General features: G+C 54.5%; 1 protein-coding gene across 4 annotated transcripts in view; it reads left to right on the forward strand.

Annotated features, from left to right (window-relative positions):
• The window catches only part of MAPKAPK3 (MAPK activated protein kinase 3), a 31,757-nt gene extending 19,400 nt beyond the window's left edge, over window positions 1–12,357 (forward strand). For 3 of the 4 annotated variants that reach the window (XM_058559403.1, XM_058559386.1, XM_058559394.1), the window contains exons 3-11: window positions 3,433–3,572; window positions 4,827–4,891; window positions 5,361–5,440; window positions 7,292–7,415; window positions 8,624–8,699; window positions 9,034–9,158; window positions 9,616–9,701; window positions 9,977–10,057; window positions 10,782–12,347. In XM_058559403.1, coding sequence (XP_058415386.1) covers window positions 3,433–3,572; window positions 4,827–4,891; window positions 5,361–5,440; window positions 7,292–7,415; window positions 8,624–8,699; window positions 9,034–9,158; window positions 9,616–9,701; window positions 9,977–10,057; window positions 10,782–10,934 — 930 coding nt within the window. In that variant the 3' untranslated portion in view covers window positions 10,935–12,347. Of the gene's footprint in view, window positions 1–3,432; window positions 3,573–4,826; window positions 4,892–5,360; window positions 5,441–7,291; window positions 7,416–8,623; window positions 8,700–9,033; window positions 9,159–9,615; window positions 9,702–9,976; window positions 10,058–10,781 lie in introns of all 4 variants that reach the window. The other variant, XM_058559413.1, reaches the window with a different exon arrangement.
• The last annotated feature ends 1,749 nt before the right edge of the window (window positions 12,358–14,106 follow it).

Raw genomic sequence — 14,106 nt, forward strand, 5'->3', positions numbered from 1 at the left:
GGCCAGGTTGTCATATCTCTCAATTGTTGAGCCTTCCTGGGTCTTCATCAATTTAGTCTTATTCTGTCCTCATGATGGGTTGTGAGAGTTTCTTCCCCTTATCCCCACTTTATAGATTGTCCATTAAATCTACAAATATTATCTGAGCCAGTGCTTTGCACCAGGCCCTGTGCCCCAGTATTGGGATCCAGAGGTGAGCAGGCAGATCGGCCCTGCCCTTGTGGGCCCACAGTCTGATGAGGGAGGCAGCATGGTGCCGGCCTGACTGGGGAAGCAGCCACGTGATCTGGGACCAGTTACTTCCCCTCTCTGTGCTTCAATTTCTCAGCTGAAGAACGGTGATAATGAAGTCCCTTCCTTCTCATATTTATAAAGTGCTCAGAACAGATCCAGGCACGTCGAAAGTGCAGTATCTATATGTGTGTGTGTGTTTGTTTAAAGAGTTATCAAAGAAACAATCTAATTATAGGTTGTGAGCAAGTGCTGCACAGTGGGTAGATAAAAAGAGCGATGACGCTGGAGCTTTCTGGGGACCTGGAAATGTTTTCTGTCTTGATTGCGGTGTGGGTCACAGGGGTGTGTGCAATTGTCAAAACTCATTGAACTGGACTCTTGAGACCTGTACGTTTTACTGTATGTAAAGTATATGTCAATAAACAAAGCATATATATAAAGAAAGAAAAGTAAAGAGAGAAGGGAGAATGAGGGACCCTTGAGGTCCTCTTTACACAGAATGGTCAGGGAGGTCTTCTGAGAAGAGGTGACATGGGGAGGGGATGCCTGGAAGAGGAGAAGCCTCTGGCTATGGGGAAGAAAGATGAGGAAATGGAGGTTCTAAGAGGTTTGGGGCAACATTCAAGGTCAACCCACCCGAGAGGTCAAGAATGACAGGCCAGGAGATTTCTTGGCAGCTGGGTCTGGGTGGGGCCAGGTCCGGGGCTCTGGCCCCTGTGATCTCCCCTGCAGAGAGGCCAGAGGGGGACATTTATTATGCTTCTGGGGGCAGCCCTCTCCTCCTCTCTGTGCCTGTTCTCAGGGCCTTGGCACTCAGAGAAGGACTATTTTAATTGGTGTGGGAAATGGGTTCCTAAATATGGACTGAGTGGGGTGGGAGGCATTGAGAGGCTCCAACTCAGGGCAGCTCCACCTGCCTCTCCACCTTAGCAAGGCACAGGTTGCAAGCCCAGACCATGAGGCTCTCTAGCCTCTCCTTGGCCCCTTCCTCCCGCCTCTCCCTCCCACATCTCCTGTCTCTTTCCAGCCCCATGCCCATCCTCCCATCCTTTGTTTGCTCAGGAGCTCAATGTTTTCTGCTAGGCCCCAGCCAGGGACCTGGTTAACCTCACCTGCCTCTGCATTCAAGCTGCTTCCAGCCTGGTGGGAGGTACAGAAGCAAAAACCATCGGGGAGGTGCTGGCGGGACTTTCTAGAGGAGGAGACATCTCAACTGAGCCAGGAAGGTTTCTCAAAAAGAGGGGGTTTGACCCAATGGAGAAGGAGACAGGGCAAGAGTGCACGTGGCATAGGCATAGAGTGAGGCCTGTTTGTACATCGTTCTGGCTAGATCAAAAAGTGTTCTGGGGCTAGAGGTAGCAGGAAATGAGATGGGAAAGGGAGGCAAGTCCTGGGCACCAGGCAAGGAGGTGGCCTTTATCTGGAGGACTGGGGTGGGGATTTAAAGAGTGGAGGGGATAGGTAGAGAAGGGCCGGAGAGAGAGAGGTGGGGCTGAGGAACCCATCGAAAGCATTCCAGCCATGGGCTTGGGATTTTATGTGAGAAGAGAGGACTCTGGTGTACAGGTGAGATGCCAGAGTGGGGCAGAGTAGGGAGGGGGTTCAGAAGACAGCCTGGGGGCCCCAGCAGGACACAATCAGGTCAGGCTGGGGAAAGAGGTGGCGAGGGGCAGGGAGAAGGGTTAGGAGGCCAGGCAGAAAAGGGGTACAGAGAGGACAGAGCAGGGAGGGAGGATGGTGCATCGTGGGTCCTCTGGCTAAGTACTGGGGTACTCCTGGCTAGAGCCACCTCAGGACACTGTGAGGGCAAGCTGGTGTGGTGACTGGGGGTGACTGAACCTCTGTCCCCAGTGCTGTGAGCAAAAAACTAGTGCTTGGGAGGAGTGTGGGCACAGACTGAGGGGTATCTGGGAGGCAAAGACAGCATGAGCAAGGGATTCATGGTTTTCTGGCTGGGAGTGTCTGCCCGCAGCAGCCTCCATGCATGCCCCACCGACTGAGTAATGGAGCAGGGAGCCCAGAGCTGCTGGAGGGGCTTGCCCAACTCCCTGCACTGCCAGGCTAGGGTCGAATCAAGGAGCGCCAGAAATAGAGCTAACAGCAAAGGGGCAGCAGATGTGAGAGCCCACTGCCTTCCTTCCCGCCCCAGTTTACCTTCGCCTAGAGAGCTTGGTCCCAGAGCCGGCCCCACAGAGTGCCCTGGCAGAGGGGAAACCATCCTGCCCAGGGGTGGCCCAGGGTCCTGTGGTGCTGAGCAATCTGAGCCCCAATCTTGGGTATCAACCCTAGTCCTTACCCCAGCTCAACTAGGAAACAAATGTGGCTAGGCCTTGGGCAAGCAGCCCTGCCTGGGGATGGCTTGTCCCTGCTCTCCCCATTCTGGGCCTCCTCCCCCTGCATGCTGACTTCTCTTCCTCCCCCTACACCTCCTCTGAGCAGAACTACTCCAGAGCCTTGCTCATTTCCGGTGATTGGCCTTACGGTTGGCAGCCATAGCTCAGGGCTGAGTTAACCTGAGCAAGGATTCTGACGCCCGCCCACCTGCTGCCTGGCTTGCTGTGATGCATTCTGTGGGGATGACTCCATTGTTACTCCATTTTACAGAGCTGTGGGCTGCGGCTTGAAGCTGTCAGTGTTCACCTGAGGTCGCACCGAGTCATTGGAGGAATTCAGTTCTAAACCTAGATCTCATTCCACCAGGCCATCACCTCCCTCAACTAGGGTGCTCTCTGCTCCTGAATTCTACCTCTGGGTCCACAACCCTTGGGCCATCCCATTGGAAAAATGAGGCTCAAGGCGTGTGTGGCCCCTGGCCTGGGGTCCCACAGTTGATATGTGATTTGACTACAAAACTCAATTTCCATTTCAGTTGCTTTCCCTGGGGAGGGGGGCAGAGGTTTCTGTGGCCTCTGAGCCCTTCCAAGCTGTCAGCCACCTCCCAGGGCCTCCCTGAGCTAATGACCAAGCTGCTTAAGGCTGACCCTCAGTCAAGTCCAGAGGCTTATTGGACCACAAGTCAGGAAAACCTGGATTCAAATCCTCATTCTGCCCTTCATAAGCTGGGTAACCTTGAGCAGGTAACAGTCCTCTCTGAGCTTACATGTCCTTATCTGCAAAGTGAGGGCAGTGGCACTATCTGGGTGGCTGCTGGGGAAGTGGGCTATGAGCCTGATGCTTTCTATGCCCACCTGCCCTCAGCTCCTGTATGACAGCCCCAAGGCCCGGCAGGAGGTGGACCACCACTGGCAGGCCTCTGGTGGCCCCCACATTGTGCGCATCCTGGACGTGTATGAGAACATGCATCACAGCAAGCGCTGTCTCCTCATCGTCATGGAATGGTATGCTGGCCCACCCTGCCTTGGCTCCTCACTGCGACCTCTGTGGCCTCCAGGTTCCTGCCATTCTTCCAGGAGCCCTCTCTGTTCTTCACATAGCAGCTCCAAGAGGCACCTCAGCCCCTGAGGGGTAGGGGTGGGGACAGCTGCAGGCCCTGTGCATGGAGCTGTGCAGCTGGCCATGAGGGCATTCCCACAAGGGTGGGAAGGAAGCTACAGGGGCTCTAATATGGCCTCCCTGGGTGTGATTTCCACTTTGTGAGGATGGGCTGGAAGAGCTGTCAGAGAAGGCCGCCAAGCCCTGAATGTGGGTGGGGGAAGATATGGGGAAGAGAGGGACAGACATAGTCCCCTCAGCTTTCTCCTTCCTACCCAGGTTTGTGCTCCCATGGTCCCACCAGATGCTGTGTGATCAGGGCCTAGAACCAGGAGCCAGTGGCCTCCTTCACCCTGGGCTTCTCCTATAGCTCTGTGGCTCAGCCCTAGCCTTCCTCAGATCCTGGGTCCTGTGTCTGGGCCTCCATTTCCTCCCCATCTGCCATTCAAGTCCTCCCCTCACCCTACCGGTCAGCAGCTCTTGAGTCAGATTTGGGGTTCAGATCCTGGCTCTGCTACCCACTAGCTGTGTGACCTTGGGCAGCTGTTAACCTCTCTGAATCTTTGTAACTCCCATGTAAAATGTGGAGGAAGATCTTAATGTAGCATTCACCCTGTGCTTGACTCTAGTCTAAGTGCTCCATGTGATTGCTTATTCAATCTTCATAACTCTGTGAGGTTGATGCCATAATCTCCATTTTACAAAAGAGGAAGCTGAGGCACAGAGAGGTGAAGGGACCAGCCCAGGGTCACACATCAGTGCACACAAAGGGTTTGTCCAGGGCACAGCACATAGTAGGTGCTCAGAAAACAGTGGTCGCGATGACAGTAATTGACATGTCATTCCTCATTTGGGGAAATTGAGACTTGGATTGGGGTGGGGCTGCCCAAGCTCAGCCAGGTGGGGCAGTGCCACTGGGAACACAGGGGCTCCCTGGTAAGATCTGAGCCCACCACCCTTCTCTAGTTCTAAGAGTTCAGCTCAACCCACCCAAGCTGACAACCCTCCATGCACCAGGCTCTGCAAGGCACACAGAGGCTGACAGTGACTGTTCCCCAAGGAAAGAGCAGCAGGGCCTGAGGCCTGGGCCCATGATTCAGGGCAGGGCAGGTTGAGTCCTCATTCTCCCCCTCCCTGCTTATAGTCACCTTCTCTTACAGCATGGAAGGAGGTGAGTTGTTCAGCAGGATTCAGGAGCGTGGCGACCAGGCTTTCACTGAGAGAGGTATGTGCATGCAGCTGGACCAGTGGGGGCATTCAGGCTGAGAAAGATCACACAGAGTTGCTGTGTGATGCCGGGCAAGGCCCTGCTCCTCTCTGTGCCTCAGTCTTCCCAGCTGAACAAGAGAGGATGGGACAGAGTGTTCATACACCAAGGGGTTTTGTAAGTCTGTGACACCTTGTCCGAGATGGACTCTTGATGGCCTTGGGATAGAAGCCTCAAAGCCTCTTTGTGCCAACCAGCAGTTGAGCTGGGGAGAGGTACCCAGGCCTGAGAAAAGAGGTCCAGGTGGGCTGAGGGCATCCCCAGAGGAGACTAGGTGACTAGAGTGGGGGTATGGGATGGGGGTCCTTGGTGGCAGGAGTGCTGTCACCATCTTATGCTATCCCAGGGGGGATGATAGAGAGGAGATCCCCAAGCTGCATGACTTTTGACTGGCATCACTGACCCCCTCCTCTGTCTGTGTCTGCAGAAGCTGCAGAGATCATGCGAGATATTGGCACCGCCATCCAGTTCCTGCACAGCCAGAACATCGCCCACAGAGACGTCAAAGTAAGGCTCCAGGACCCAGGTTGGGGGACCCGGGAAGGGAGTACCATCTACAATTCCTGGTGGCTCCCAGCACCCACTAGATGGAGGCCAGGTTTCTTGGTTGGCACTCAAGGCTTCTGCCTCCTGGCCCAGACTGCTCTTCTCAGCCTCTTCTCCGATGTTCTAGCATACTCATTCTGCTCTTGCCAGATGAGTCTCCTTGTTTCCTTCAAACATTATGTAATCCCAAAAGCCATAAGAATAACTGAGTGCCATTATGTAATCCCAAAAGCCATAAGAATAACTGAGTGCCTACCTCAAGCCAGTAGGCCCCGATAAGCATCTCATTTAATCCTCACCTAACCTTGTGAGATATGTGCCATTACCCATTTTACAGATGAGGAAACCGAGGCTCAGAGATTAAGTGTTTTGCCCAAGGCTGCAGTTGCTGCACTGGGAGTCATTCATTCATTTGTTTATTCAGCAAGGATTTTTGTGAACATGTAATGTGCCAGGCCTCAGACAGGGGCTGCCTGACACTGTTAGGGCTTCTGTGAAGTAACAGCCATAGTTTCAATAGATTAAGCCCTCTAACACCAGCATTTTAAGGGAAAGAAGCCATTTGCTGGGAGGCAAGGAAGAAGGAGCAGAGGTAGTCCCAGTTGCTGGGCCTGCTTGCCATTTCAGTGGATGGGCTTCAGAGCTGTTCTCGAGGCTCAGCTCTCCAAATTTCCTATCCAGGGAAGACTGGGTCCTAGAGGTCATCAGGATCAGATGGATGAAATGCAAACTGGGGCAGCCCCGCATACACATGCATGTACGTGCCAGCCACCATCAGAGCAGAGTCTATAATTCCTGGGCCCTCTGCCTCAGACTTAAGAGCATTATCTCCCTAGGCTTATTTCCCCTGAGACTGGGCAGAGGAGAGTTGAGGGTCTAGCTGCTACATCAGGTCCTTCCTCTGGCTGAGCACTGCCAAACCATCCAGTTATCCTTTGATTTTGGATACACGTGGAGCCACGACAGACTCACCTTCTGAACCCTTGCTTTATTTTGGTCCTGGCTTCCTTTTTTTCCCAAGGAGAGAAAAGCCTTCTGCAGAGGAGATTTTCTCTTGCATAGACTAAACCTGCTTCCCTGTTTTTATCCCAATCCAAGGTCAGATTGTCATAAGAACCTGAGAAATAGCTTTCACTGGTTCCCAGACTGGAACTCCATCCAACACACCATCCTTCTACCCCAGCTCTGTTTGGGGGTCCCTCCTGCTCCTCTCTGTGGGTTTAGGTCTACCCATTTATTAAAAACCAGCTTCAAGGCTGCCTCCTCCATGCAGACCTCCCCGCTGCCCTCATCCCTCAGGCCTCTCTGTGCTCTGCAACCAGGAAGAACTGCCTCTGTGCAGTTCCTGGGGCCTAGGCAGTGGGGGCCGTCTCCCTGAGCAACCTCAGGTGGGGATGCTCTGCTGGCTCATTCTGGGTTGGTTACAGAACGTGTACTTGGCAACACTGGCTCATGAGCAGCGTACCTTCCCCCAGAACCCTCATTTTGGCATTTCATGGCAGCATCACCAACTCAGTTTCAGAAGTTCCTGCCCCTGGACTCTCTGTGGCACTTGGTTATTCACAGACTTGGCTGAACACCTGCCTCAGTTTCCCCTTTGTGAAAGGAGGTATCACCTCCCAGCCACCTTGGTCTTGCATATTTGGCCCATGTTGTTGGTGGCCAAGGCCCAGGTCTTTTTAACGAGATGGACCTGGCTGTTCCTGCATCGATTAGGGCAAGACGGGGAGGAAGTCTGGCTGAAGATCACCTTGGGACTCTGCCCCCACGTGGTGCCTAACTCCAGACCAATGTTTTTTCTTCCTGGCCCAGCCTGAAAACCTGCTCTACACATCCAAGGAGAAAGATGCAATACTCAAGCTCACTGACTTTGGCTTTGCCAAGGAGACCACCCAAAATGCCCTGCAGACACCCTGCTACACTCCCTATTATGTGGGTGAGTCCTTGGGACATGGTTTGTACCTCCCTTCCCGCACTGGACCTTGCTGTGGTGTGGGGCAGCCAGTGGGTTGCAGGAGCCAAAGGGTTAAAGCCCAGTAAGGAGGGAGGGGGGCACTGTCTGCGTGGAGGTGGTGACGTGGGGGGCCGGAGGCTGCAAAAATATTCTCCCAGACTTCAGCTTCTGCTTTTGAAAATAGATCCAGGAAAATTCTGGCTATGGCCTGTGAGCTGAATGACATCACGGCAGCTCTAAATATATACGTGATAAAAGGCTGCCATCAGCTCAGGACGGAGCCCAACCATGGTTGTTTTTCTCCAGTTTTTATCTTCCCGGGATTCGTATTCAGAAAGTGGGCAGGCCCTTCCTCCTACATTAGAAGGATACAGGGCACCAGCCACCTGCCTTGTGGGAGAGGGTCCCGTAGGCCAGAGTATGGATGGGACTTGGGGGTGTGTACATACTCATGCTTCCTGGAAAAGCTCCCTGCTCCCTTGTAAGTGGGCAGCCCCCAAACCTGGAAAAGCCCCTGCTGAAAGTGCCCCTTACCTGAGTGGGGTGATGACTCCCCTTACAGAGGGCTCTTCTCCCTCAGGAGAGGCCTTCCAAGAGAACTGTTTAAGGGGTGGGAAGCCCCCTAAGACAGCTGAAATGGCACTCCTTTTACCAGGATATGTTTTGTAGTATTTCGACTTAGAAATCTTCTGGCCTACCCATCTCATTGCACAGATGGGAAGACCAGACCAAGGCCCCATGGAATGGTAGCCAAGCTGACAGTGGAACCCAGAGCCCTGCCCCTGGCCCCTCCTTGCCTGTGACCTAGGCTGTGTGACCAGGGAGGCAAGGGACCCAGGGCAGCTGGTGACTGAGGCCCTCTTGCCTATGGAAGGACCCCACTAAGCCCCAGACTGGCCTTCTCTCCCTCTCCTCCCTCACCAAGGCTGAGTCTGGCCCAAAGGAGCTAGAAGGCTATCATTTCTTACAGCCCAGCCTAAAAGCGAGTTTATTTTTTCCGGGAGCTATTTTTCCTCCCCAACTTCACACACATGCTGCCTTCCCAGAAAGTGCCAGACACCAGTCTGCTCTGCCCCCCCACTCCCCCCCAGTCTGGGCACCTGCTCCCCACCTTGCTCAGGCTTCAGGCTTCTGCCTGGGCTCCAAGACCCTTGGGGCTGAGAGCCCTCCTGTGCCCTCTGCCATGGTAGCTCCTGAGGTCCTGGGCCCAGAGAAGTATGACAAGTCATGCGACATGTGGTCCCTGGGCGTCATCATGTACATCCTGTGAGTACCACCGCCTCTACCTCCTGCACCCTCCATGTACCCTCAGTTCCACTTCTGCTCCCCACACAACCTTGGTGAGGAGCTTGAGCAGGTCACTCCTCATGCAGGCTGCCCTTCCCTTCTGATCATGGGACACCCCTCCTTCAGGCTGCCTGAAGGCCTCCCCATGCCAAGGGCAGTTGGCATTCCTGGGATGAGCCCGGGAGTCCAGAGGGCTGGTATTATTCCTATGGTGTCTGGCTGGCTGTCTCCCTAGTCAGGGACTTGGGGAGGAGAATGGGTCCACTCTGATGCTGCCCCCACACCTGGCCGAATGACCTCCGCCCTTCCCCAGCCTATGCGGCTTCCCACCCTTCTACTCCAACACGGGCCAGGCCATCTCCCCAGGGATGAAGAGGAGGATCCGCCTGGGCCAGTATGGCTTCCCGAATCCTGAGTGGTCAGAGGTCTCTGATGATGGTGAGTGAACCTCTCTGCCCCAGCTTGCCCCACTGAACACCATCAGCCTTCATTCTGGGAGATACCACTTTGGTGTCAAACTGATTTGTGTTCAAATCCTGGCTCCTCCACATCCCAGCTGTATGGGCAAGTCACCTAATCTTTTTGAACCTCAGTTTCTATATCTGCCAAATGGGCTCAAAACTTGCCTCCTCAAAACTTCCTCTAACTCCTGTCCCTCATTCTTATTTTCCCCTTGGGCACCACAAACAAGTCTGCCCTGTGTCAGTTATCTATTGCTGCTTAACAGATCACCCCAAATACTTAGTGGCTTAAAACAAGAAACAGTGACCAGCTCATTGTTTCTGTGGGTTAGGAATTTGGGAGCATATGCAGAGCTTGTGGTCTGTGTGGAGAGATGGGGGGACAACTGGCTTTGAAGAACTCTGCAACCTCACTACTCCCCTCGCTTCCCTAGCCAAGCAGCTGATCCGCCTCCTGCTGAAGACGGACCCCACAGAGAGGCTGACCATCACGCAGTTCATGAACCATCCCTGGATCAATGTGAGCACCTCCTCATCCTGGGATGGGCAGGGTGGTGAACTGGAGCAGGGCTGCCAGGCAGGAGGCTGATGGCTCTGGAGGCCCTGGCACGGGCCAGAGATGTGTGGTAGTGCCCCACCTACACCTTGACTTTACCACTGCTCCAGGCAGTCCCCTTTTATCTCCCTGAGCCTTGGTTTCCTCATCTGAGACTGGGAGTAAGAGAGTGGTTGGGGAAGCCAGTGCTGTCCCAGGTGCCTGCAGGTTCTAATCCATGGGCTTGGGGCTCCTTCCAGCAATCAATTGTGGTGCCACAGACCCCACTTCACACGGCCCGAGTGCTACAGGAAGACAAAGACCACTGGGATGAAGTCAAGGTGGGTGGACTCTGCCTCAGTCTCCCTGCAGGTTCCAGGGTTTTAGAAAAAGGGATTCCAAGATAGTGGCTACCCAGAACTTGGGGCTTTGGCCCCTCCCTCATACCTGGAGCACAGGGTGTCAATGACTGCACCAGTTGTCCAGCCATGGCACTCAGAGCATTGGACTGCACTACCCCATTCAGAGTGGTGCTCCTGACTCACTCCCTCAATGATGGGGGGCTTTGAGCCAGGGGCTTATTGAAGGGGCTTTGGCCACAAGCTTTGGCCATAACCCCTCTTATAATCTATGACATTTGGGAGGGTGGTCAGCCTGGTTTTAGGCTCAGCAGAGGCCAGGTTTGAGCATATGGAGCAGAAGCTCAGAGCCCTAGGGCACCCAGGGTACAATCTTCAGGCCCCAGTGCCTTGGGTATCCAACAAGATGGCCTTCCCTGCAGGCCTTGTGGTTCTGAGCAGGTAACATTGATCCAGGTCCCTGTCTACCCTTGGTGCGGTCCCAGGGAGTCACTATCCATTCTGTGTCTTAGCGGATAAACCCAGTGTCCACAACAAAGGACTGTAGTGAGGATTATGTGACTCAAAGGGATGAGCCCAGTGCTGGGCACACAGTGGGCACTTGGGCAGCAAAGGTTGTCACTGACATTGCTAAGCAACTGCCCAGGCAGGAGGGTGATGGCTCTTGAGGTCAGTACATCCTGACCTCCCCCACACCTGTCCCCAGGAGGAGATGACCAGTGCTCTGGCAACCATGCGAGTGGACTACGACCAGGTGAAGATCAAGGACTTGAAGACCTCTAACAACCGGCTCCTCAACAAGCGGAGAAAGAAGCAGGGAGGCGGCTCCTCAGCCTCACAGGGCTGCAACAACCAGTAGCTCACGGGGCGTTGGAGGAGTCAGCCTCTCAGCCTGGGGGACAGACTGGAGTGTGCTGAGGCCCTGACCCACAGCACCCAGGGTCATTTTTTTAACAAAAGGATGATTTTGTTGTCTTTTAATGTATCTCTTGGAACTTCAAGATGGGAGACCATGACCCCAAATCTCCTCCAGAGACCCAGAGAAGGGCCAGAGCCTGGGGGCCAGGGAGCCACCTGCTGCAGTTACAGCCCCTTTGGCCAGAGTGGCCTGAGTGAGCCAGGGCTCAGTCCTACCCTGGGGCACAGCATTAGACTTCTAGGCCACTAGGAGTTATGGCTGGTCTTCCCTCCTTCCATGGAGTGCACCCCCCCCAACACCCCCCCTCCACACCCTCGCCGTGGGCAAATGGGCCTGGCCTTGGGAAAGGCATCTGGCCATTGGTTGCCATGGTGACCAGGGACAGAGTTTCTGTCTGTGAATGCTGAGTGAGTGAGCAAGGGAGGGAGAAGGGGCAATTGAGGGTCCGCCTCTGCCTTCTCGGGGAGGATGGTCTCCCTTACACTGCTTGCCCGTCTCAAACTCCCTGCTCTTTGGTCTCCTTGAGGCTGCAGGGTCAGTCTGCCTGCCTTCTGAGTGGTTCAGCCCTGTCTTGCTGCAACCCCATCCCACAGGGCCCTTGGAGCTCTCCCTCCACGGAGTCCCTGGGCCCAGCCATCCTGTTACTACCTAACCCCTACCCAAAGAGTGGCCTCTCATCTCAACTGAGGGTGGGAGGAGTTTTTAACCCTTTTCTACTTTGGAAAATGTCACTGTGACAAAAGCCAGTACAGTTCTCCTGTCCCCACCTGCTCACTGGATCCCAAGCAGGACTCCATAATGGTTCATCCTCCACCCTGTCCTGGTAGACGGCAGGGGCTGTCTCCTGGTGTATTTTTGTGAGAGTGGATGGCAAGGGGCAGGGCCAAGAGGCTCCCCATTAATCACGGGTCTCTTTCTATATTCTGGGTCAGACCTGAGGCTGCTGACTGATGCTTAGGTCTGGTCTTGTCTTCAGCCTGAGTCAGAGTAGAGAGGGTCCCTTCCTTGCTGGTCCAGGCTTACCCAGCCCCCCCACTGCCCAGGGTAGCCTCTGGGTGCTGAGTGCCTGATATGGGCCTGACAAGTGCCTGACACCCAGCCAGGTTCCTGGTTCCTGACCCCTTTCTCACTGGCTGGGAAACCCCAGACTGTGTCAGATAAGACAACACTGCTGAATTTTACATCCAGATATCAATAAACACCATTTTGGCATTTTCCCCTGCCTCCTGGGTTTCTCTTTGTCTACATGAGTGTACAAAAGTGGCCCAAGGGCAGCTGTTCACACCCACTAGTGATTTAACCCCTCCTTGAGAGGGTGCCTCCGGCCTGGTAAACATGCCAGGCTGAGTCCAGGGCCACTGTGGCCTCGCCAGGTATGGAAAGGTCAGAGGAGCTGAGGGATGGCAGCTGCCCCATGCCGCCGGCTCTGTGCTGCGCTGGTGCACTGTGTGTGTGACACCCACCCCCCGCCCCGCGTGCACCAGTGTCTGCCCACAGTGGCCACCCCCAGCTGTATGCCAGCCTGCTGAAGGGCGGGCAGAGTGCCTGCTGCAGCACTGAGCTATTTTCAGAAGCTGCCAGATTTCATTTGGCAGCAAGAATGTCGGGGAGGGGTGGGGGTGGGATGCTGGAGACTGTCTTTTGACTACTCCGGCAACAGAGCACTCTGAGCCCTCAGGAGCCCTTGTGGGCAGCCTCGAGGGGGGTCCTGACTGGCATGTTCCCCCAGTTCCTATCTCAAAACCTCCCAGTTTTCCAGAGCTCATCTGGCACCCACAGTGCTCCCTCCTCCACCCACTTCCCCTCAGGGTGTGGGGGAGGGTGTGGAGTTGTTAGAAGGCAGGGACAGGCACACACTCCTGAGATGGGCTGCTTTCTAGCCTGGCGACATTGGATAAGTCCCCCAACTTTCCTACCTCAATTTCCTCAACCGTGTAGTGGGGATGATAGTGCCCACCCTGTAGAATCATCTAGGGGAGATGGGTAGATGATGTGTGTGAAGTACTTAGTGGGGTGCCTGATGCATAATTAGTATCCAACACCCATTTGCCACCCCAGCATCCTTAGCCATCAGGAAGGACAGAAGTACTTAAAGTTGCTCAAGAGAAGAGCAATCCAGCCCCAAATCTACCTCTGGGACTTTCTACCCAGAAAATTAGGCCTTCTCTATCCATGGGGTCTCACTCCCAAGGGCCTGCTCTCTAGAGCAGCATCATATGGATTCCTGGGCCTCGGTTCCAGCCCTGGGCTTTAAAGAGAGGGGCCAAGGCTTCTGAAGGCCCCTTGGGCTCCCCAGATGAATTCTGGGGGCCTCACCAAGCCTGTGGTTCACACCAACCCTCATCGTGTACTCTGTCCAGTAAAATGCTGGCCAGATGCAAAGGCAGATACAGTCTGGTGACAAAGCTGCAGGGGAGAAGACAGACTCCTTCACTTGGCTACTGAGCACCACTGTGCCTGAGACCTGTGTTGGGTGCCAGGCAGGCACTCATGAGGGAGGACAAAATATCACACAAATAAGTGTTGAATCACAGGCTTGCTATGGTCTATGAAGGAAGGAAGTGGCTTGAGAAGGAGATGTTATGGGGCAGTTTAAACTAAAGAGAGAATTTATGCACCTCAGTGGCTAGGGAGAGTGCCTGATAGGTTATAGGTTATAGGATTGAAGGCAGAACTGCAGAGACCAGGGCCTTAGGGACAGAGGGACTCTGCACCCTTCAGCTCTGCCTGTCTGTGCTTCTCCCTGGGGCTGGCCTGGATTTTCCTCCTGCACAGCCTTCTTCACATGCAAGATGACAGGTGCAGCAGCCCCAGAGGGAGGCACCTGCTCAGATGTCACATGCCAGTCCCAGGGAAGGATTCTTATTGGCCATATTTAGCCCATCGCTGTTGTGGGGGAGGGGCATGAACCTTCCTATGACTAGGTAGGGACCCGGTGGGGGTGGGGGAGCAGAGGTAGTTACCCCCTATCTCCCACATCTGCTTGCACACTTCTAACATCCCATGAGGAGCCTGGCCCAGCAACAAGTCCAACCTAGATCCTGGCCCCTTGATCTCTGGCATTAGGTACAGCTCTCACAAGCCAGGGCCTCAGTGTGGCTGTCTGTGAGAT

Source organism: Diceros bicornis, chromosome 2, assembly GCF_020826845.1.
Source record: "Diceros bicornis minor isolate mBicDic1 chromosome 2, mDicBic1.mat.cur, whole genome shotgun sequence".
Taxonomy (NCBI): domain Eukaryota; kingdom Metazoa; phylum Chordata; class Mammalia; order Perissodactyla; family Rhinocerotidae; genus Diceros; species Diceros bicornis.